Source organism: Meriones unguiculatus, chromosome 5, assembly GCF_030254825.1.
Source record: "Meriones unguiculatus strain TT.TT164.6M chromosome 5, Bangor_MerUng_6.1, whole genome shotgun sequence".
Taxonomy (NCBI): domain Eukaryota; kingdom Metazoa; phylum Chordata; class Mammalia; order Rodentia; family Muridae; genus Meriones; species Meriones unguiculatus.
Window position 1 is genome coordinate 125332879 of NC_083353.1, and position 22906 is coordinate 125355784.

Sequence of the window (22906 nt, forward strand, 5' to 3'; positions counted from 1 at the left end):
CTCTTGGTGGGGGCTGGGGTATGAGGGAATGGGGATGTGTGGAGTACCTCCATAGTGGAAGATCAGGTTTAGGATCCTCCTTTACCTACACATATGTGGCTAAGCACAATTACAGTTTATGGCTGCATTTGAAACCTGAGAGAAACGAGAGCCCCGCTGTGTAAAAGAGCTGGGGTATGGACTGCAGCCCATTCTTTTGCTGTCTCCTCTCACCATGAGAACCTGGACTTCCTGTTCACTGAATCCCAGGACAAATGACAAGCCATTTACCGAATGTCCGGCTCCCATTCTTGCATGCACTTGGGTCTCTATAAAAGACTCTCTTCATGCCTCCCTCCTCACTAACGTCTCCAGGGATAAGAGTCATAATGGAGCCACTCCAATCGCCAGGATACTGATGACTCATGGCTTTCAGACAATGCATCTGAGAAAATGCAGAAAGTACCCAGCAGGAGCAATGCTTTGTGAAGCATAGTCATCTATCTATTTCCTGAAGAGCCTTGGAGAAATAATCTGCAATAGATTCCCAAAGGCTGAGACAAGAGATGCACCTTCCCACACCCAGTACAAGAAGACATCTTTGTAGGCACCTCCAAGGCAACAAGGAACAACCTAATGATTTGGGTGCTCCTTCATCTGAAGCCATCCATCCCAGCACAACATGCCAGACTCTAGAATCTGCCACTGCAGCAGATTCCTCAGTTTCCCAGGAGTGTGTAGACACCTCTCTCATTGCCCTTCCCCTCTGCTTAAACCTGTTATGTAGACACTGAGCAACCTCACCACTGCTCAGTTGCTTGTATCAGCTGAAAATATTCCCTCTGATCACCTCCTTTCAGATGCACTGACATTTGGATGGACAAAAGAACAGATGGCACATCGGCCTGACTTCTAAATGAATCAAAAAGTATGTTAGTTGTAATAAAATAACAATAAAAATTTTAGCAATGTGAATTACATGTTTAAGTAAGCCAAGACAAATAATTTTAAACACCCTTTGTGAATTTTTATGATCTACGACCAAAAGCTTTTTTTATTGCTTAAATTATTTTTCCTTTTACTTTGAAGTAGTACACAGAAATTTATCACTCATATAGTTCATTGGCTTTTGCTCCTGATAATTTTTTATTTATTTTTTAGTAATTAGTTTTGCTCTGAATTATCCTCAGTGCAGCCATTGGAGATGTTTAAAAAAATGTTTTCATTGTAAAGGTGATTCAAACAAATATGTGAAAATAAAAGCAAAAAAAAAAAAAAAGAAGAAGAAAACGAAAAGTATGGAAATTAGCATATTCATCAATTGTTTAAATTATTTTTGAGACAAGATCTTACTGTGCAGCCCTGGATATCCTCAAACTCACATGTCAATCAGGCTGGCCTGGAGCTCACAGAGATCTGAACAACTTTGCCTCCTTTGTGCTGGCACTAAAGGTGTTTGCCAGCACTCTGAGCCACTAATTCTTACCATAGCAACTCAGGGAAGGGCCCAAGGCTGCAGAGGCTTGAAACAGTCAACACTTCTCAGCTACAACTTTCTTCACTCCCCCAGGCTTTGAGCCTCCAAAGTGAACTCTGCTCTCCAGGGTCACCTCACCTCAGCCCTTGAGAAACAGCTCCTGGATCTTCTTACTACTCGAAGCAGGACAAGAGGTTCCCTTGAACCTCGGCAGAATGTGTAACATATCTGAATTACATGAGCACACAGTCCTTCCAGTTCCTGGGTCAACACCAGGGCAAACCACGTAGCTGAGCTGACAAAGTCCAGATCAGTCTACTCGGCTTAGAAGAAGACACTGAAGGTCGTGTGGCAAAGCGGAGGATGAGCGGCCTTTTTCAAAAGAAAAAGCATGGTGTTGGAAACATTAATGCCATCCCACCACCCAGGGTGGGCACAGTGGAATGCCCACCTAGGAGCAAATAATGATCATCTATAAGTATGGTATATAGGTGGGTGGGGTCAGTTGCATCTCTTATAGAACCTCTCATATATTTAAAAGTTCTGAAATATAAATAATCTCCAAAAATTGATTTAACTATATTTTATGCACTCTCTTTGTGAACAGTTTTATATTTAAGTAGTTGCAAACTGTTCATATTGGCAAATAGATACTGCCTGATATCAAACAATTGGCGAGCACACATTTGTCTTAACTCATACTGACATGCAACATTAACCCAGTGACTATTTGTAAGAAAGCAAATCTGTGTGTTAACAACAGACCAATCCAAAGCTCTGTAAACTGTGGAAGGAGTGTTTGTCACGTTCCTCAGTGTGAAGTCCTAACTAAATCTCTTAGCCACTTAAGATATAAAACAAAATCAGACACACTATAAAATATTAATACTAACAATTTCTTATTAAATGTTGGATCTCAGCCTTTATCTCTCCCAAGGTTCTAAGTATCCTTGAAGAATTCACATACTAGAACACCCTACTGTTCTCTAACACTAGTTTCCAGATACACACACCTCAGATAACATAAAACAGCAATGAATACAGGAGGAAATGGAAATGGGGTTGAGGACTAGAGTGGCATGAAGTTGCTCGTTGTGGTGGGGACTCCGTCCCTCTCTGTTAATGGACATTGATGCCTCTCTTCATGCACATTGAGTTCACAGTGGTGAAAATCTCAGCCAGCCACCACATTGTAGGGTAGACTGTGGAGAACTAAAATTAAGAACAGAGAGGCTGAAGAGAATTTTGAGGCGAAGGGGACTGGATGGTGTGATTTCTTGGATTTGCCCTGCTGGTAAACTGATGAGATGTGAACTCTCTCTGCTTGGCCTGTGGCTGCAGCAGGTTTGTTTGCCATGTGCCTGGATGCAGCTAGATGCACGAGGAAAACTCAGAACTTCTCTACTATCCAAGGAAAACCTCCATTTCATGCTAGTTAGGCTATGTCACTATTCTGAACATCTCTGAGCCCAGGGGAAGCCACTTAATTTCGGGACATACCTTCTTGGCTGATGTGCTATCACCCAAGTTATGTTTCCTTTATTCTTGCTTCCTGTCTGTAATACTGAACACGGTCAAAATCTTCCCTAGCTGTCTGGGTCTTGTGTGTGTGTGTGTGTGTTTGTTTTAATGTTGCCAGGGTGTACAGTTCATATAAGGTCATCAAAGTAGCTGGACAAGATGTTATCAAGTTGAGTCACAGCTGGATCTTGCAGGCCATAGGATGAACAGTCTCTGGGATTTTGAGATTCAGCTCAGAGCCTAATCACATTCCCTGCATCTTAAAAGCCGGCTCTTTAAATGAGTCTGATAGATAGTTCTCAGTCTCGGTACCTTCACTTTCTATTTTTAAACATTTCATTTGACAATCATTTTCAAAAAAGGATTACTGTAATGCTCAAGGGACAGTTGGTAACTAATTTCTAGGGTTTTTTTTTTTTGGGGGGGGGAGTGTTTGCTTGTTTTTTTTTATAAGCAGAAGCAATGAGTAAAAACCACAGCATGAAGGATTTGCCCGTCCTTAGAATGGAAGGTCACTGACACACTACTGAGAGACACTTCACTCAAAACTGTACAGTCCAACTATCTCTGCAGTTGTTGAAAATTGACGGCCATGTTAATTTTCATTACTAGCAAAAGCATCTGTATAGTTGGTCCCTCACGGTCATCTCTAACTCTGCATGATTTTATTTCTGCAAGTGTAAAAACAAACTCCTTACAGATAGAGCTTGAGCTCTGCCTCACCAGGAGAGAATGTATTCTTGGCAGGATTTGGGGTTTAAGCTGGCTACGTTCTCCAAGAATAATCACAACGGAAGCCTCTGAGTGTTCTTAGCTCTGATGTGTTTTACATCAGGGTCATATAGTCTCTAAGAAAATCTACCCTGCTTTACTCTATTGTGGACAAGGAATCAAACAGATATTTTCCTTCTTGAACGGGAAAGCGGCAAATATATGGCTTAGAAGAGAAATAAATTTATTTCTGATAGAATAAAAAAAAACAAAGATATTAAAACATCAATTAACTATCCAGTTCTGGTAGTCCTTATGAAATCAACCCTAAAACATACCTTTTCTTTGGTTATTTTAGTAAAAAGCTGTGGGCTTCATTTATGCAAAATAATATATTTTATCATATATATATATATATATATCATCTCCTTGGTTGTGGATTTGTATTCATAAGATGGAACAGGTTAAAAACACTTCAGAGCACAATTGACTCAATATTCAAGGTGTAAGGAAATGCTGACAAATACTGATGTGGGAAATAGAAAAAGCCTACTTCACTGAACCCAAATAAACTAAAAATGATGCACCACCACTGTCCTTGGAGCACTGCAATAATCCAAAAGGCATTGGTCTACGTAAAAGACCTTGAAGTTGTATGTGGGTCGGCCTGACCTTGCAGCTTTCTGTTTGTGTACATGGCCACATGTTCTCTTGGAATCTTCAAATGATGCCCTGGCTCATTTATGGTCTGCCAGGCACGTTGAAACTCATCATGGAGGTGAGCTTAAAAACTTTTCATCGTTCACTCTTCCCTCCATAGTAAGCAGGTTCTCTGTGCAGCCTATGTTTCTTGCCATGCATCCTCAGCTCCTGTGAGTGCTTTCATGTGCTTGCAAATTTCATGCTTTCTGAGAGTAATTAAAAATTGCTAGTGCACACAAATCTGTGCTTCCTTTAGGACAATGAAGGAGGTGGCTAAGATGAACGTGCTCTGTGAGGCTTAGAAAAGAAGGAGGCATTAGCTTTTAAGGCCCAACCTGAGATCACCCCATGGGAGAGAGCCAACCCCTGACCTTATTAACAATACTCTACTATGCTTGCAGACAGGAACCTAGCACAGCTGTCCTCTGAGAGAATCCACCCAACAGGTGCTGAAACCCACAGCCAAACATTGGTTGAAGAATAGGGAGTCTTGTGGAAAAGTAGGGGGAAGGCTAGAAGAACCTGGAAAGTAGAGGAGCTCCACAATAAGACCAATACAGCCAACTAACCAGGGCCCAGAGAGCTTGTGGATACTGAAGCACCAACCAAGAACAGCCCCTACTAAGATGAAGCCAATGAGCAGCTCTGGCTTCATGGGGGTGTCCTACTAAGGGGAACAAGGGCTTTCTCTGAGACCATCTCTGTTGCCTCCCTTTTGATTGCTCCCCCTGGCAGGGCTGCCTCAGCCAGGCCACAGGGGAAGAGGATGCATACAGTCCTGATAGGACTTGATGAGCTGGGGTGGATTTGAAGTGGGAACTCTCCTTTTCTGAGGAGTAGGGGAGGATGGAAAAAGAGAAGAGGGAAGGAGGGTGAGATTTAGAGGAGAGGATGGAGGGAACTATGATCAGATGTAAAGTGAGTAAATAAATTAATTTAAAATTAAAATAAAATATGCACATTGTAGAAAAAACCCGCATAGTCAACCAACTAATCTAAAAATGTACAAGAATAGAACATTGACCAGATGAAAGCAAGCATAGCTAGAACCTCTGCAGCATACTATATGTTGGGCAAGGACACAAAACTGAAAATGAAGAATGGCACCCTCTGTGTTGGTTTATACTAACTGTCAAGGTGGTAGCAGGATTGAGCCTGACCTTGAAGACAAGTTTTGGCCTGGCTGTGTCTTTGAGAGAGTTTGTAGATTGTGTTTATTGAACTCAGCAGACCCACTCTAAATGCAGATGGCATCATTCCATGAGCTGGGGGTCCTGAATTGAATAAAAAGGAGAAAAGCACCAGCATTCTTGGCTTGTGCTTCCTGAGTGTAGATGTGATGTGATCATGTGATCAGCTGTTTTATGCTCCTGCTGTGATGAACCGTACCTCAGACCATGGGCTGAAGCAAACCCCCTTTTCCTTCATGATCAGTCAGATATTTTGCCTCAGCAATGAGAAAGACAGCTAATGCATATCTATGGGGTTTGTTTGTTTGTTTGGTTGGTTGGTTGTTGGTTGGTTGGTTGGTGGTTGGTTGGTTGGTTGGTTGGTTGGTTGGTTGGTTGGTAAGTTGGCTGGTTCTGGTTTTCTATTTTTGGTGTTGCTATTGCTATAATGCCAAGCATTGTTTTTCCAGTATTCTTGTCCCCTTTTTCTTCTAGCTCCTTAGATACGACTTTCAGAAAAGAAGAAAATTAAAGACTAATTAAAATTATAAGAATCAATCTAAGAGTGGTTAAGTTTCAAATGATATTTTTTTAAAATTCTACTCTTATATTTTAGAACATAAGAGAAAGTAAGGTTTTAGCATATTGTAATTGCTTTCAAGACAACATAAATTGCCAAGTGGCAGACAAAGTAATCAAATTCCTATCACTATTCCATTTCCTTGTGAGTCTCTGCACTCATGCTCTGTGCCTTTCATGAGCTGACTGCCAGGCATGCAAAAGTTGACACGTGGGAAGCAGCAAAATACAGAGGGGCTCTGTGCTCCGGGGTGCTAGACATCTGATTATGTCAGTACTCTTCATTCTGCACGATTCTGCACAGTGAGGCTCGTTATTTTACACAGAGAGAAAGAATGCTCATGGCTTGAGACATGCTCAACAGTTATGAGCACTTGGAACTCTAGCAAAGAACAGGAATCAAGTTTCTAGCCTCTACCTTGGAAGACTCACAATCACCTATTATCTCCAGTTCCACAGGATCTGATACACTCTTCTGGAATTCAAGAGCACCTACATACATATGAATACACACACACACACACATAAATAAATACATACATAGATACACACATAAATAAAAAATAATAAATTCAAAATAAAATACCTTTAAAAAATAAACACAAAAAGAATATTCCAGTTTAAGTGGCTTATATGGTGTAGAGCTAAGAATTGAAGCCAGAAATGTCTGGAAACAAACAAAACCATCTCATGCCTGTACAATGTCTTCCTTCGGATTATCAGGGGACATGCTAAGGGTAGGGTGGGATCATCACATAGACATGTGATGGATTTGGGAAGGTAATTTGACAAAAAAGTTGGGCTTTATAGTTAAGTTACAATACAGCATCATCCCTTATTAAAAAGTGATTCTAAATCCTTGCCCAATTTTTAGTCTGAGATTTTCTGGCTTAAGTGTTTGTTATAGAATTAAGGAGAATGAAAGGAAAGAAAGTACACCGGGAACTGAAATGAGAAAGGGCAGCATTTTTATTGATTCTTCTCTCTTGGAGGCTCATTAGCTATCAGATGAAATCTGAGGCCTGCCAACAAATAAAGAGCATTCTCCTCATTGTAAGCTGCTAAACTGCCCCCAGCCACACATACAGATACACAGATTAGTCTGAAATGTACTTATTGCTCCTGCTGGAGGTGGCTTAAAAAAAAAAAGAAAGAAAGAAAGAAAGAAAGAAAAGAAAAGAAAAAAAGAAAACACGTTTGTTAGATACAAGAATGCTTTTTGTTTTCCTCCAGGCTGCTGCAGGCTGCACAAGGTGAAGCCTGCTTTAAACGCTGGTACCAGGAACTATTGGCTGCTCTCCAGTTCTGCGCAGGAGAAGCCCTGAATGATGAGTTTTCCAAGGAGCAGAAACTTGTCAAACTTTTGGGTGATATTGGAGAGAAAGTCAAGTCTGCCAGTGACCCTCAGAGACAGGTTGGTGAAGATATCAATCTTTAGCAAAATGCTAATTGTCTGCCTTTGAGTCAACTGTTTCAGATTCATAACTTAGAAAACAAACTCCTCAAATACACTTAGTTAAAAAACTTTTAAATTACTTTTCTTAAAGTTAAAAATATTTTCAGTCACTGGAGCATAAAAGACGTTGGTATGTAAGTAGCCATGTAACAGGCTTGTTATGGCAAGAAGACACAAACTTGAAAGAAGCTCCAAGAACATCCAGATGAAACCCTGTTTCTTTAAATTGTATTTTACTTTAGTTGTGTATATGTGAATATGTCGACTTGTGAGTATGTGCACTGTGTGTTGGTGTTCCCAGAGGCCAGAAGAAGACACAGATCTCTGGCACTGCAGTTACAGGCAGCTGTGAGTTGCCTGACTTGGGCTCTGGCAACAGAGCTCAAATCCTCTGGAAGATCAGCAAACACTATTGGCTTTTAAGCGCCTCTGCGTGATCTCTCCAGACCTCTGAGGTCACAAACTGAACACAGTGACAAAATCAGGCTTATGGGAGAGGATCACCATCTAGTTCTATATCGGCCTAAAAACACTTTTGATACCAGATAAAATTGATTAGATAAACATAGACAGTACTATGGGTGGTCATATTTTTATGTTAACTTATATGTATAATAACTAAAATATTCTCACTGGCATAACTGTATTAATTATTCTTTTTCTTGACTTAAATGAAGCACATTGGATCTTTTTAATTATCTGCATCGTTAGTTCTCTTTGTTGATAGAGGCCATTAAGAAAGTTGTTTTAAGTTTGGTGTTGTGTACACAGGAGAACAGTGAACACCCACTCTTCCTAAAGAACATTATTCAATAGCAGTTAAGTACTTAACCTCCAACAAGAAGTTAAGGATATAAATATAAATAAAACATAATCTTGTCTTCAAGGAAACTCATAGCTTCCTTGCATTGTCTAAAAACAACAAGAATGTTCAAGACTATGTGACAATAGCAATAAGCAAAATACCTTAAGTTTGTTTCCCAAACTAGGATTTTTCTGCTGGAAAAAAGGGTCACTACTGCCTTTGATAAGAATGCCCGAGGCTCTACTACTTCACCTATATAGCGGGTGGGGGAACTAAAATGGGTAAATATGAAATGCATTATTTTCCTTTTTCTTTATTTATTTTTTAAAAATTCATTTTACATCCTTGCTGTAGCCCTATCCCTCCTCCCCTCCCAGGACCACCCTCCTTTCCTTCTTCCTCCCTGGAATGCTTTTTTTAATGGAAAACATGTGACTATTCCAAGGTTACTTCAGACTTATCACAGGTAACACCTTTTAAGACCTTTGATTTCTCAATATTATTTAAAGGCTTTTAATTATTTTCTAATGTTAGATCAAAACTTTTTTGATAGGAAATTAAATAAATTGGTAGAACCTCCCAGAAATGTAGATTTAGGTGTTTTGTTTGTTTGTTTGTTTGTTTGTTTTGTTTTGTTTTTCTCATCTGCTGCACACCATAGATAAATAATCCCAGGACTTTTTGATAGCTTATATCAAGTCCCAGAGTGATACTGGTTTTACTAAAACTTTTGTGGTGAGTGGCAGTGCTGAAAAATAAAACAAGAGGTAAGAGGGGCAACGGACAACTCTTAAAAAAAAAACTTTTACATTTTTATTGTGTGTCAGTATTTTTATTGTTGAGAATTCCATACATGCATATAATCAAATCCATCCCTATTCTGTCCCCTCAAATCCTCCCGAATCCTCCCTACCATTCTTCCTCCCACCCTTATCCATTATTATTTTTTTAAATCACTGAGTCCCTTAGTGCTTCATATGTGAGTGGGTTAAAGGGCATCTTCCAGAGCATGGGCAACCTACCACCTCAGAGGAACCTGACTCTGTCTCCCTCAACATCCACCAATTGTCAATAGCTCTTCAGCTAGTGGTCGGCCTTGTGAACCTCTCCCCGATCCATGCTAGGATTTTGATTGGCTTGATCTTCTGCAGGTCTTATACTGTGGCCACAGCCGCTGTGACTATGCACCATAACCCTGTCATGTCTACAAAACACGTCTTTACATCAATCAGCAGCTGTCTCTGGCTCTTATAAACTTTCTGCCCTCTTCTATGGTGATCCCTGAAGAGTGCTCTTGTGAACTCTACTTTGTTAGTCGGGGTGTATGTATCTATCAGATAGTGCACACATGCCACAGGGTAGGAGTTGAAGTCAGAGTACAGCTCTATAGACTTGCTTCTCTTCTTCCACTCTGGGATCTGGGGCCCAAATTCGGGTTGTCAGGCTTGCAAGGCTAGTACTTTTACCTGCTCAGCCATCTTCCATCTTCCATCCTGATAGCTGTTTTAAAAGACAATATTTTATTTTCTATTTTAAATAAAAAGCACTAAACTAAATCTAACTGCAGAAAAATAGTAAAGAGGTTTTGTTTGATGGGAGTGTAATCAGATCCATTGAAATTCCTCCTTAGCTCCCCTAAAACTCAAGAGAAATTAAGAAATGAAAACTCATTTTAAAAATTCTTTAATTTACAATTTGGCCAAACCAGAGAGAGTGTCACTGTTAGCATTTCTCATTTCCCTGTAACAATGTTGCAATTTTACAGAAAACATGCAACAAAAAACAACAACAACAAAAACAAACAAACAAACAAAAAAAACGCTATGCCTAATTTACCTGTGAGATAACTGGTCAGAGCTGTTGGCAACCTCTTCCTGTATGTGAGCACTGTGAAATTCCTGGGGGAATTTGAATTCTGTGGGTCCATTGACTTAGGGTCCCTCTTTCAGGAACATGGATTCCCCTCCATGATATTTATCAGGCAAACACACTTATATACAATGAAAGAAGGTGAGATCCAGAAAAAGGTCTGGGTGGAATTTTCCCTTCTAGATCCTAGGAGAAGCAGATTTTGTCACTTTACACAAACCAAGAGTAAGAGCTAGGAGTTAAACATTATTAACCAGATTAAATTTCATCTTTATCATTTGTGCAAAGAACTTTCAAGCCTGGGGTGAAAAAGAGCTTAGAAATGTGCTCACTGAGTGAACAGTTTATTCGCATTAATCATTGTTCCTGCCAGCACAGTGTGATTAACGTTTGGTCATTGTCTTACTAATGTAAGTAAATATTTTTACATAATGTGTTGACTATTTTTTTTAAAACTTGATAGCTATAAATGAAGATTTGGGGAGATTATTTGAAAATGATTAAGTTAATAATTACTTAACACAAGGGTTTGAAATTAGTGGACCAGGGTTTGAAATTAGTCAAATCCAGCCTGCCCCGATTCTTGACAGCAGCACAATGCTTGTTTGACATTTGCTTCTAGTTGAACCTCAAGTCGATGAGAAGGGACAGGACCTCTTTGACTGGGTGTTTTCAGCATCGCTCATTACGGTCCCTTGTCTGCTGCTCCATCATACATCATTTACCAGCTGCCTAATATCAGTGTCAACCACAGCACCCACGCCAGAACTGGAGAGTTCATTTCATCAATACAAGGAAGGTGTAACTCAAAGAGTTGAGTTCTTTACAATTTCTTAAACATTGTTTTTATTTTCTTGCAGGATGTACTACAGAAAGAGATCGGCAGCCTAGAAGAATTCCTTAAAGATACAGAGGCTTGTCATCTTCCTCTGAATCCAGCCTTATGCATAAAAGGAATTGATCCGGATGTGAGTCAAATTATTTAGTAAATAAATGAGCTATTTCTATTTTTATTCTTTAGTTCATAAAATGTTTTTACATGGAGTAAATAATTAAAAAACGGGCATTGCAACTACTTTAAGGGAAATAATTTAATCCTATCCACACTGGGTGTTACGTTGGATTCATTGTGATGACTTGGGAAAACATTGATCCTGTCCTATAGTTTGTTGGTTTAGAAACAAGTTATCCATTTACTGAAAAGTGAAAGAGAGCAAAGGTATTTCTCACAATGAATGGATTTGTCTTACTATTTGGGGTGGTTAGTTGGGAACTTCATCCACGAAAATTTTCCATATTCCTCTGAGTTATTTAGGGATGGACCAGCTGGCAGAGCTGATTATAATTTCACGTCTATTTATACTACATGCATAACATGTATAGACATTAATATCTTTAGCTATCTATGTCCATTTTGATTCAATTTAATATGCACTAGTGTCTATATATCACTATGTTATAAGTTTTGTGATTTTACCCATGCCTATATAACCTTTCCTAGTAATTTTCAGACTCATGACTTCCTTAACATTCTATTCCTAATCCTCTGTCACATGGTACTTCCTCAATCACCTTTCTCTGACTTAGAATCTTTTTTTTTCTCCTTTGTTCCCACCAAGCTTTATAATTCTCCTTCTTAAAAATGCTAGAGAAGAAAGACACTAATAGGGAAAATGATTGATGAGTGAGATTTAAAAGTGAAGAGGTTAAGCTATCAAGCATTGAGCAGTAAATGATACTTAAGTCATAAGACAACAAGCCCAACTGTTAGGAGAAAATAAGTCCACTACTGGCACAAATGGAAAAAGCTTGCTAAAGACTTGACATTTCTGTGACTTTGCCACTGTCAAGACCTCTTACAAACTTTCCTGACATGCCTCACAAACATGTTTGGGGGGAAATAACAAGACACTAAATCCTATAAATTGACATTTATCCATATGGGCTAAATTTGAAACATTACTAATACTTTAAAAATTGTGTGAATTTTCAAGTGTTAGATGTATTTATTGACTAATATACAGCTAGAAGCTATGGATCTTAGAAATGTTTAAGGTAGAAAGAAAAACAGGACTGATTGCAGTTCTTGTTTTTTGTTTCTTCTTTTTTGAGTGTGTGTCTGTGTGTGTGTACACGCACACATGCAAGTGTGTATTTAAGAATGGTTTAATTTTGGCAACTAAAATTACAGGCACATTTTGATTTAGTCATGTGTTGGGGTAGCATGTTTCTGTAAGTGCTGTTTGTGCTGAGGATTGGTCCTTAGGCAGCCAGGATGTGCTAGCTGGGCCAGCAGTCAACAATGTGGAATGTGTTATCGCTTATCCTGCTGCGAAGGCTACATGCCCTCCTTACGCTGTCCAAGTGCTGTCCAAGTAGATCCATCTCCTGGACCTATTTTCTGTGACTGTCTGGAACAGAGCTGAGCATCTGTTGTACAGCAATGGACAAGGCTGCCATAACCATATGGCATTGTCATGTGGTGAATGTTAATCTGTCTCCCAATCCTACTGTGTAGAAACCTCACAGCTGAAACAAATATAGGAAAACTCTCCATTCCAACATGGACACTTACAGAGCATCTGAGGGCCTACACTGCAGAGAAGCCATTTGCAAGCAATGAGTATGGTGGCAGGGCCCTAAGTTAGATAGAGGAAACGTCTTAAATATCAGCAGAACCTCAATGATGGAAGACACATACATGTAGGCAATTTGGACCAAACCTTCATTTAGAACTCTTAATTGCTGGCTGCAGAAAATCCTTTTGAATGCAATGTAACAGGCATTCTGTCTCTTTCTGTGTTGCACACATCACATAAAACAAAACTGCTCTCTAAATGTCTAGTCAAGTAAACATATGTAGTCAAAACTCACACCTCATTATACGACAAAAAAATTCACACTGGTGAGGGGCTTTATAAATGTAGCGACTATGAGGTCTTCTGCTGCAGTGCCAGGCTCATTGTTCGTGAGAACCTATTCTGAGGAGAAACCTCACAAAGGATCCAAGGAAGCTGTTTGGTGTGGGGGGGCCACTAATTCAATAAATGTGGGAGAGTCTTCGGTCTGTGTTCTATCAGTGGAAGAAAAACTCAGCCTGACCCAATTTATTGTATAAAGCATAGCTTTCAAAGGCAGAGAACAAGAGTCTCAGGCTTGTGTTGTTCTCTCTTTACAAGAAAATCTTCAACCATGCCCCCCTCGGGGACATGTAGAATTAATTGTAGAATTCCTTATTTCTCTTTGAGTCGCTGAGGTATGAGCAGGTGGGAAAGTTGGGAATTGCTCAGTGCAGTCTGTCTGTCTCTGTGGATGGAAAAACAAGGATCAGACATTTTATTTACTTACAGATTTCTTATTTATTTTTTCAATTATCTTTATGTCTATGTCAACCAGCTCTGCTTCTCACGGTCAGAGGTCATACATTTCTTTTCTCTCTCTTTCACCTTTTATCTTGCTTCCTTCCTTCTAGTTTTCCAAGCATAAAACCATCTGCAAGACTTTGGTTCAGTCTTCCCTTCCCCTTGGATCTGACATTTGTCATCCACCTTTTAAACTTCTCCTGTTAAGTTGTGTTTTATGGTTTGCCTTTCCCCACCCAGAAAAGCCCTTCCTCTGCCTATTTTCAAATCTGCGTGTCTCTCATAATCTTCAAGATCTAGTTCACCTTCGAATTACTTTATTCTTCAGATGCTTATTCATTCAACTGTGATAAATTTCTTTGTGAACTTTCCATTTAATGCATATGTATATACTTTCATGCCAATTTTCATTGACATTTTAACTAAATACAGTGATTCTTTCTGTTAGCATCCAGATAGTGGTTTGCATACAGTAGCTGTTCATAATAGAATATTTTGACATGACTTTCAGTAAATATACTGTATGTGAAAACAAGAAACTAAAATTTGAAAGCATAATAGATGCAAGAAAAATAAGAAGAGTGTCTAAGGCGTTTTTTCATCTCCCTTTTGACTTTTTCTATTCTTTTGACTTGGCATCTTTCGAAACAGGCCCCACAAACGGAATTCATAACTTAAAAGCCATTTATCTAGACTCATTTCTTTCTAATATAGGATTTCTTAATTCTATACCATGTATAAGAACATAAGATTCAATACTTACTTCTATAGCATACTGATATATTATTTGATTACATATTATATTATATATCATTATCAATTATAATAATATATTATATATTTTAATTGACTCTATAGCATGATAAGCTCACATAATTCACTAAAGGATCATATGATTTTTTTTTTACAGCAGAAACTCATGCTTCTCATGCAGCCTCACTTTTAAAACTATAAAACTCAAGTTTATTGAGCAAGCAATGTTTTGCATTTGGTTAGAAACTAGATTAGATTTATGTTGACAACTAAGTTAAGAACAGACCCCTTTCTTCTCAGCTTATACTGATTTCAGATGACAAATACGTATATTCAAACCGATCCTTCAATATATATTGATGTCTTATTTTACTGACTTGCTTGATTGAGTGTACCAAATCCCTTTCTTTTCTTTGGTATTAACTTTACCACTCTAAGCACAGGAAGCCTTTCAACCTTCCAACAAATTAGGAAAATAAACACACGGGAAAGCTGCATGGAAGCAGTTGACATTGAAACACTAAAAAGATAAATGGGAAATGTGACGAAAGAAGGAAGCTATGCTGTGTTACTCTCTATGAAGAAAACATTCATGAACAACAACAAAAAAGTGTTAATCTTCCACGTACCCTTTTTTTTTTCTGTCAAGTTCAGCAGAACATGTCTCATACTCATTAGCCTGTGTCTTTTACCAGAATGCATGCAATAAGGTTTGTTATTCTATACTTTTCAGTGTAGTAAAAACACATAAAGTACTAATTTTAAAAATCTTATTGATAATAAAATTCAGGAATAAGATTAGAATTTTGCTCTCTCTTAACTGTGGGTCCATGTTTTGTTTTGTTTTTATGTGAGAAAAAAACAACCAAAAAACCTGAAATAAAATATTAACTCTCATCTGTTAGCTAACTATTATAAACATTATATCTATATGTCTCATAGCTTATTGTAAGCATAAATATATCATATATATATATATACTAATATGAATATATTAGTTACTTTTATGTTGAGGTAAAACATCACAAGCAGCCTAAGGGAGAAAGGATTTATTCTGGCTCACGGGTCCAAAGGGCTACAGTCCATCATGGCAGGAAAAGCATGGTAACAGGCAGCAGAAGTGGAAAGCTGCCTAATCACATTTCTAGCCACAGGCACGGGAAGAAGAGAGAGAAAGCTGGGCGTGGGGCTCAGAGTTTTCCTCCGGCAGTGTTCCAAGTCCTGAGGATTCCGTAACCTCTCCAAACACCATCGGCAGCTAACTGTAGGTCAAGTGTGCAAACATAGGAGCTTATGGAGGACGTTTCTCATTCAAAACGCCATACTTATACCTCACAGAAGATGTCCCTACACTGATGAGAGTGAGATGGTGCATGACTTCACGGTGCATCTCAGAAGGGACTGCAGTTTAAAGCTGGAGAATTAGTTCTGAAATGTTCCATTTGATAGTTTGCAATATGGTTGACTTAGGTACCTAAAACTGCAGAGCAAGATGTGAAGAAAGGAACATGGAGACAAGCACTTGAGATTGGAACACTAGTGTTAGTTTCTTCATTTTTGACAAATACAGTTGTTTGTCCAAGTATAAAAATCTATTTGTTCTGTTTACTCATCTCACAAATTCTGCAGGGAGCTGTGGTTTTCAGAAAGGTGTTGTTTTTGCTTTATTTTGCTCACTCTTCTTCTCTTCTACTCCTATAGGCATGCTCATATTTCAAATCTAACGCTTTGCCATTGAAGATTACTTTCATCAGTGCTAATCCAATGGGCAAAAACATCAGTGTTATTTTTAAGGTACAGTAACTCTCCTGAATCCCAAAATTGATTCCATAAGCAGAACTATTGATTTATTGCTCACGAAAAGAAATGATTGCAGTTATTTTCCCCTGGCAAAAACACAGAAGTTTCCCAATTATTTTAGAGTCTGTCTCTCTACAGAATTCTAGTGTATGCCAAGCTGATTGGAAATAAATCAAGTGTTACTGGCTAAATTCCAGGTATCCTTCAGTTCAAATCTTGAACTAAGTTTGAATAAATGAAAGCATAGGATCACTTTTGAATGATGGAGAAAGTGACATGAGTGATAGGTTTCTAGAAGCAGCATTTTCTTTGGGCATATATATGTGTGTGTGTGTGTGTGTGTGTGTGTGTGTGTGTGTGTGTGTGTGTGTATGTCTGTGTGTGTATTGATGTTGATATATATTGCATACTACCTGGAACCTGAATGAGATAAACTGCTTTAAGATAGCAATTTTGTCTACACATACATGTTCATTTTAAAGTATTTTAATTTTTAAATTATTACACATGCACACACTCATTGTGGAGTATGGCATAGTGATCTAGTGGTATTCTGTTCTCTTCTTCCACCAAGACGGTCCTGGGAATTGAACTCATCAAATGTGGCTTTGACTCACTGAACCATCTCGCCATTTCACCAGCCATGTTTATTCTTGTTTTGTTGTCTTTCTTTCTTTCTTTCTTTCTTTCTTTCTTTCTTTCTTTCTTTCTTTCTTTCTTTCTTGCTTTCTTTCTCTTTCTTTCTTTCCTTCCTTCCTTCTCCTTCTCTTCCTCCTCCTTCTTTTTATGTAGGCTGTCTTTGAACTCCTGGTCTTCAAGCCTCTACACTCAGAGTACTAAAAGGCATTAATAAGGTTGTAGATGGGGCACGAGAGGACTCTGACAAGGAGGGCTAAGTAGAAGGTACAAGTTGGCTAATCGTCCAGTGCAAAGACTACTGTTCAACAAGGTCCCAGTGAGGCTCTTTGGTGGATGAAGATGATCAAGCTCACACTCTGCATTTGACCCTCCAAACCTTGAGCCTTAGTGATCCCAAAATGTTCTTTTCTTCCATGAAGGAAAAAAAAAAAAAGACGCCTTTTCAGTAGTCTGTATAAACTCAAGGACATTTTTTAAAAAATCTAATTCTTACTTATGGGAAACAACAGAGAGCTTTCCCGTTTGCACCCATCACACTTCCTTCACCTCAGTTGTTTCTTGTCGTCAGAGACCATTTCCTCTGAAAACCACCTCGCAGCCTTCACAGTGAAGGTCAATGATTCATAGGTACCACATCTTATGTGAGCTACTTATGGCCTAGTGAAGGAGCATAAACGTACAACAGACCTGGTCATCCTGACTTCCAAACCTTCCTTGGCCGAGTTTGAAATTTGAGTAAATATTCCTGTGGCTCTTGGCACTAGAATTCAAGTCTAAGAAACTAAAAGGAGCAGAGAGATTACTATGCAGGACAGAATTCCAAGCAGCACCTCTCTTTCTCTAGCGGAAGCTCTTGTGATCCTTCATACGCCAGAATTTGCTCCATGACCTGTTCTCAGAAGGGCAAGGTGCTTTGGGTGCCTACTGTAACAAGAAAGCCCACCCTAAGCTGAGCTGGAAATGTATCCAGGAAAGCAATGGCTTAGACTGCTTTTGTATTCTTTGAATGACACTCAGAGAGAGGCATGAGCGTGCAACCTTGTTTTTACAGGCTGGGGACGATCTTCGGCAGGATATGCTTGTTCTTCAGATTATTCAAGTGATGGACAAGATTTGGCTGCAGGAGGGCCTAGATATGCAAATGATCGTTTATGAATGTCTATCCACAGGAAAAGCCCAAGGTCAGTACAGATTTGAAAATAAGGTGATTTGCATGATTTACCTCGCTGGTTCACTGGTAAGACGTTATAAACTGATAGCTTTTATTTTAGGCTCCACAGCCAAAGATCCAAAGACCTATGTGTGTTCCTTTCCAATTTTCAAAATTACAAACCAGTGTGACTGACGTAAGGCGTAACATGCTTTTAGAAAGTATGACTTTGCCAACTGTGACACTCTTGCTTTTCTCTGGGAGTTACTTGCATTAATGACTACTCATTTTTTTTTTCATTTCCTAAGATAACATAGATTTTGACATCAACAGTGATGACACCATGGTTCCCAGCATCACAGGCCCTAGTAATAACAGACACTGATGGCCCAAGTAGAGCTTCAGTTCTAAACTTCAAAGTGAAATTTTCTCCTGAGTACATGTCGTTCTTCACAAGTGCAAAGACAACTTTTCACAAGTCTAACATTCTCCATAACAGAGTCACCTGTCCATTCAAAACTATTGCCCCGCTGACACACGAAACTCCAAACACAGGGTATAATGTCTCTCTATTAATTATTCATCACTTATTATTTGCGCGTGTGTGAGCACGTGCACGCATGTGTGTGCATGTGAGTGGGTGGGTGGCATCATTCATACAATGGTGCATGTGTGGAGATCAGATGACAGCTTTTGGGATCAGTTCTTCCACCATGCTGGCCTTAAGAATCAAACTTGGATTATCAGGCTTGAGTGACAGAAGGATCTACTTGCTGAGCCATCTCACTGGCCCAGAACTGGAATTTAAATTCTAAAAGAATTCTGAATACCTAGAAAATCAGTCAAAATAAGCAAACATGCACACTTTGAGTGATATATAATATTTCTTTTCCTTTGAAAAATGGAGATGTAAATATAGAATGAAAGACTGCATGGTTTAGGTCCACTACTCAGCTTTATTCATAGAGAATTTATGTTTTTAATCTTCAGGGTAGCTAAATTTCACATTAATTGTTGCAATTTTAAGAAGCCTTGGGATTTTCTACATAGTTAAAGCACTGATATGTATTTTTCTTTTTAAAATATTTTAGTGGTGAATATTCATTCTATATATTGTAGAGATCAATAAAGAGCATTTTCTTAAACTATATCATATGTTTCTATATTTACCTCATACCCTCTCCTTTCTCCCACTCTTTTCCCCTTCATGTCAGTGTCCTTCCATCCTGAGGCCGCCTTCATTTTGCTTGCATGTCATATATACATCTCTGCATATGTACATGTCCATATGTATGTATATATATACATAGAAACTACATAGAAACATATACATGGTTTTATGTATCTGTAAAAAGCTTAGGATCCCATCAAAGAAAATACAGTATTTGTCTTTCCAATTCTTGCTAATTTCACATAATATAATATAGTGGTCTCTCGTTGCATCCATATTCCAGTAACTGACATCACTGCATTCTTCTTTGTGAACAAATAAAACTCAATTAATACATGCTCCTTTTTAAGTGGAATCATTATTACAGTTTCTCTTTAATGTTGTCTGGCAGGGAAGGAGCAGGTGTCTGTCCAGTGCATTCTGTTCACTCTCAGAAATGTAACATTTAATGGTGGTGTTTCTATTAACCTGCTTTTTTTTTTCTTTGTCTGTTTTATGGTTTCACAACTTATTCTGGAAAAAAAAATCCTAAATAATATAGTCAGTTTTTTTTAATTCAAGTAGATCTACCATTTAAAGCCACTGCTGCAAAAGAGCCATTCCTACAAAGTGCCTCTCTTCCTGGAACCCCAGCAGCAGCCTCAGTGTCTTAGACAGCACCTCTTGAGAGGTGATCTGCTAAATCCCAACAGAATCCCCCCAACCTCATGATTTGTAAGAAATCATTGCAGATCAGAGATGAGCTTACTTTTCTCCAAGAGTAGGGGCCTTGCTCAGAGCTGAGCAAGCCTTTTCTAATTTCTTAAAATCAGTCTTTGATTACTGCTTCATCACAATTGTCATCTCTTACTTTCCACCCTTCCTGGTCTCACAGAAGGAGCCTACTTCTTCCATATGCTGACCTGCTGGAAAACTGAGTGAAACCAGCCAGCCAGTCAGTGCGTCCAGGCTCTCACGGACCACCTATGCCTTAGAAACTGAATGAACACTGGCTTCCAGGCAAATGCTTTAGTTTTCCTCATGTCTATTTATTATCACAGCATGCAACTCAGGAGATTCGGAAGAAATAACTCTAGACTTTCCCAAAGTGGCAAACAGCAGAAGACAAGCTATTTTTCTCCCTCTGTGAACCAACAGTCTTCTATGATGGCAAGATTTACAGAGGGAATTATGCTGACAGAATATTTATTCAACAAAAACAAAGAGTAAAACAAATGTCATTTTCAGAAGACAAAGTTTCATTCCCATTAGATTCTGGGGCTTGTTGGATATCTATTCTTCAAAAGCATTAAGTTTTATGTCCCCTCTCTGTGGTCATAGAATTTTTCTGGCTCTCTTTATCCTCTAATAGTTTGATTGTCGAGATTTCAGTTTATGTCAGTGATTTTATTTATAAAATTTAGAGAATTATCGGGTGGAGCTAGTCATCTTCGGAGAAGTTGAAAAACTATTTAAACTGTTATCCTGTATAGATTAAAAATCAGAGAAGTCTTGAAAATATTTAAATGTTAACAGCCTTAGGGGCACAGTGAAAACCCTTGATCAATGAATGGCTATGGAGGCAAAGGTCCTGCTTAAGGTCAATCAATACATGCTCCTTTTTAAGTGGAATCATTATTACGGTTTCTCTTTAATGTTGTCTTGCAATGAAGGAGCATGGGCTGTCCCTTGCATTCTATTCACTCTCAGAAATTTAACATTTAATGGTGGTGCTTCTATTAACCTGAAAAGAATTTTATTTTTAAAGTTAATAGTGTGTGTATGTGTTCATGTGTATATCCATTTCCATAGGGGTGCAAATGCGTGTGTATGCACATGTGAAAGCTAAAGGTTGAAGTGAGTTGAGGGGACGTCAGCCTTCACTCTATATATTGAGGAATTTTTTTTTACATAAAACAATGAAATATTATCATATCTACTCCCTTTCTTTCCTCCTCCAACTCCCCCCCATCCTCCTGTCTTCTGGACCTGATATGGCTATTGCACTCATGGACTTGAGCTGTTGGGGGTAACCTGCATAAGCTCTGTGGGATATCAAGCCAGTTGAAATTCAAGCACAGATGGGAACACATTGTCCAAGTCCCATCCTGCATTAAGGAAAGGTAGTTGATAGCTTCTGAGGATGGGGTAATGATTTTTTTTCTTTTCTTTTTTTGAGAATGTGGCCACTGGTAGGATTCCCATGCTTCCATGCAGGGTTTCATATCATGCACATATAGGCAGAACTAACTTGACCTATTAAATTCGAAGAAGAGTGGAGAGGGAGAGAGGAAACGGGGAATCTCTAGCTGAATCCAGAGCTTTCAGAGTGGAACTCTGGCTACACACCTTGCTCTTTATGCACCTCGTGGAGGCTGGCACTACGCTCTTTGCCTTCCTGACATTTACACAGATCCTGGGGATCTGAATTCTAGTTCTCAGTCTCTTTAAGCAAACACTTAACCAGTGAACCATTTGTTAAGCACTCTGAACAGAGATTTTTACCATGTATTGATGTTTATTGAGGAATTATATGTTGCTCACAGAAGGCAAAAACAGTCATTTAAATGTGAATGTCCTACTGTAAAGGTTCATGGTCCTCTCACCGCCAGGGATGTGACAGGCAACATGATCTTCTAATGACCATGGGGCTTCCATGAGGACATCTCTATTGCCTCTATACCATAGTTCTAGAGAGATAACACCAGAATGCTTCTGAAGAGCTGATGAAAACCTACCATACTCAGATTGATGAGACGTAGGAAGGATGATCAGGAGTCCTCTAGACAAGGCTTGAGAGGAAGAAGGAAGTCCAAACAGTGCTGAAAGCTATTGTTGTCTCCCACATTGAAGTACATTGTCTTAAGTGTTCCTCATCCTGGGAAGCAAAGGTAGTTTCCTTAATCTCTCTCTGTTATCATCCAGGATTGATAGAGATGGTGCCTGATGCTGTAACACTGGCTAAGATCCATCTGCACTCTGGGCTGATAGGACCACTGAAAGAAAATACCATCAAGAAGTGGTTTAGTCAGCACAACCACTTAAAGGAAGATTATGAAAAGGTTTGTGCTTCTGGAACTAATTTTAAGTAACATACTTAAATGAGAGTATGCTCTGGTCTATTGGACATTGTGATTTAGGGGAAAGTAAATTAAGTCCACCTTGAGTTCTAATTCCCTCACTTCTCAGCCCTGTGAGAAAGACCAGATATAAGTGGTATATTATTTTCCTTCTGAGTGAAGTTCCTGGCTACGAACAAAGAATCTTTGCACTCAGAAATGTCTCTCAAAGATCACATTCCAGAGATGAGACCTTCTGAAACAAAATCCTTCCAGGAGCTTCAGCTTATTTGCACACAACCTCCAATATTCATAAATAAGCCTCTTTGCTAAAATTTTTTATGTTCTGCCCTGACTTTTTATCTACTGTTGTTAAATGGCTTGTAGAATGTAAGATAAATAAATGATAGAAATTGATAAGATAATGATAGATAGATTATAGATAGATACGTAAGTGATTGATAGATAATAGATAAATGATAGATCAATAGATGTTGCAGATAGATGGATAGATGGATGGATGGATGGATAGAAAGATAGATAGATTAGATAGCTGGCAGATAATAGGTATATGGTTATGCAATACACAGAGGCTAGGTAATAAAAATTAATATATGCAATAGCTATAGGTGAATAGATAAATAATATGTAAGTGACACAAATAGATTGTTAGTGGATAATTATAGATGCTTTTTCTGTTTACTATTGTCATGTTGTCATTGTCT

General features: G+C 38.7%; 1 protein-coding gene across 4 annotated transcripts in view; it reads left to right on the forward strand.

The window, feature by feature from the left end:
• Pik3c2g (phosphatidylinositol-4-phosphate 3-kinase catalytic subunit type 2 gamma) overlaps window positions 1-22906 on the forward strand; it is a 345180-nt gene that overhangs the window by 209510 nt on the left and 112764 nt on the right. For all 4 annotated transcript variants that reach the window (XR_009591996.1, XM_060384334.1, XM_060384335.1 and 1 more), the window contains exons 20-24: window positions 7372-7552; window positions 11129-11236; window positions 16085-16177; window positions 17874-18003; window positions 22048-22184. Coding sequence is in view for 3 of the 4 variants with exons in the window: in XM_060384334.1 (XP_060240317.1) it covers window positions 7372-7552; window positions 11129-11236; window positions 16085-16177; window positions 17874-18003; window positions 22048-22184 (649 nt within the window). In the remaining variant the exon portion in view is untranslated. The remainder of the gene's footprint in view (window positions 1-7371; window positions 7553-11128; window positions 11237-16084; window positions 16178-17873; window positions 18004-22047; window positions 22185-22906) is intronic.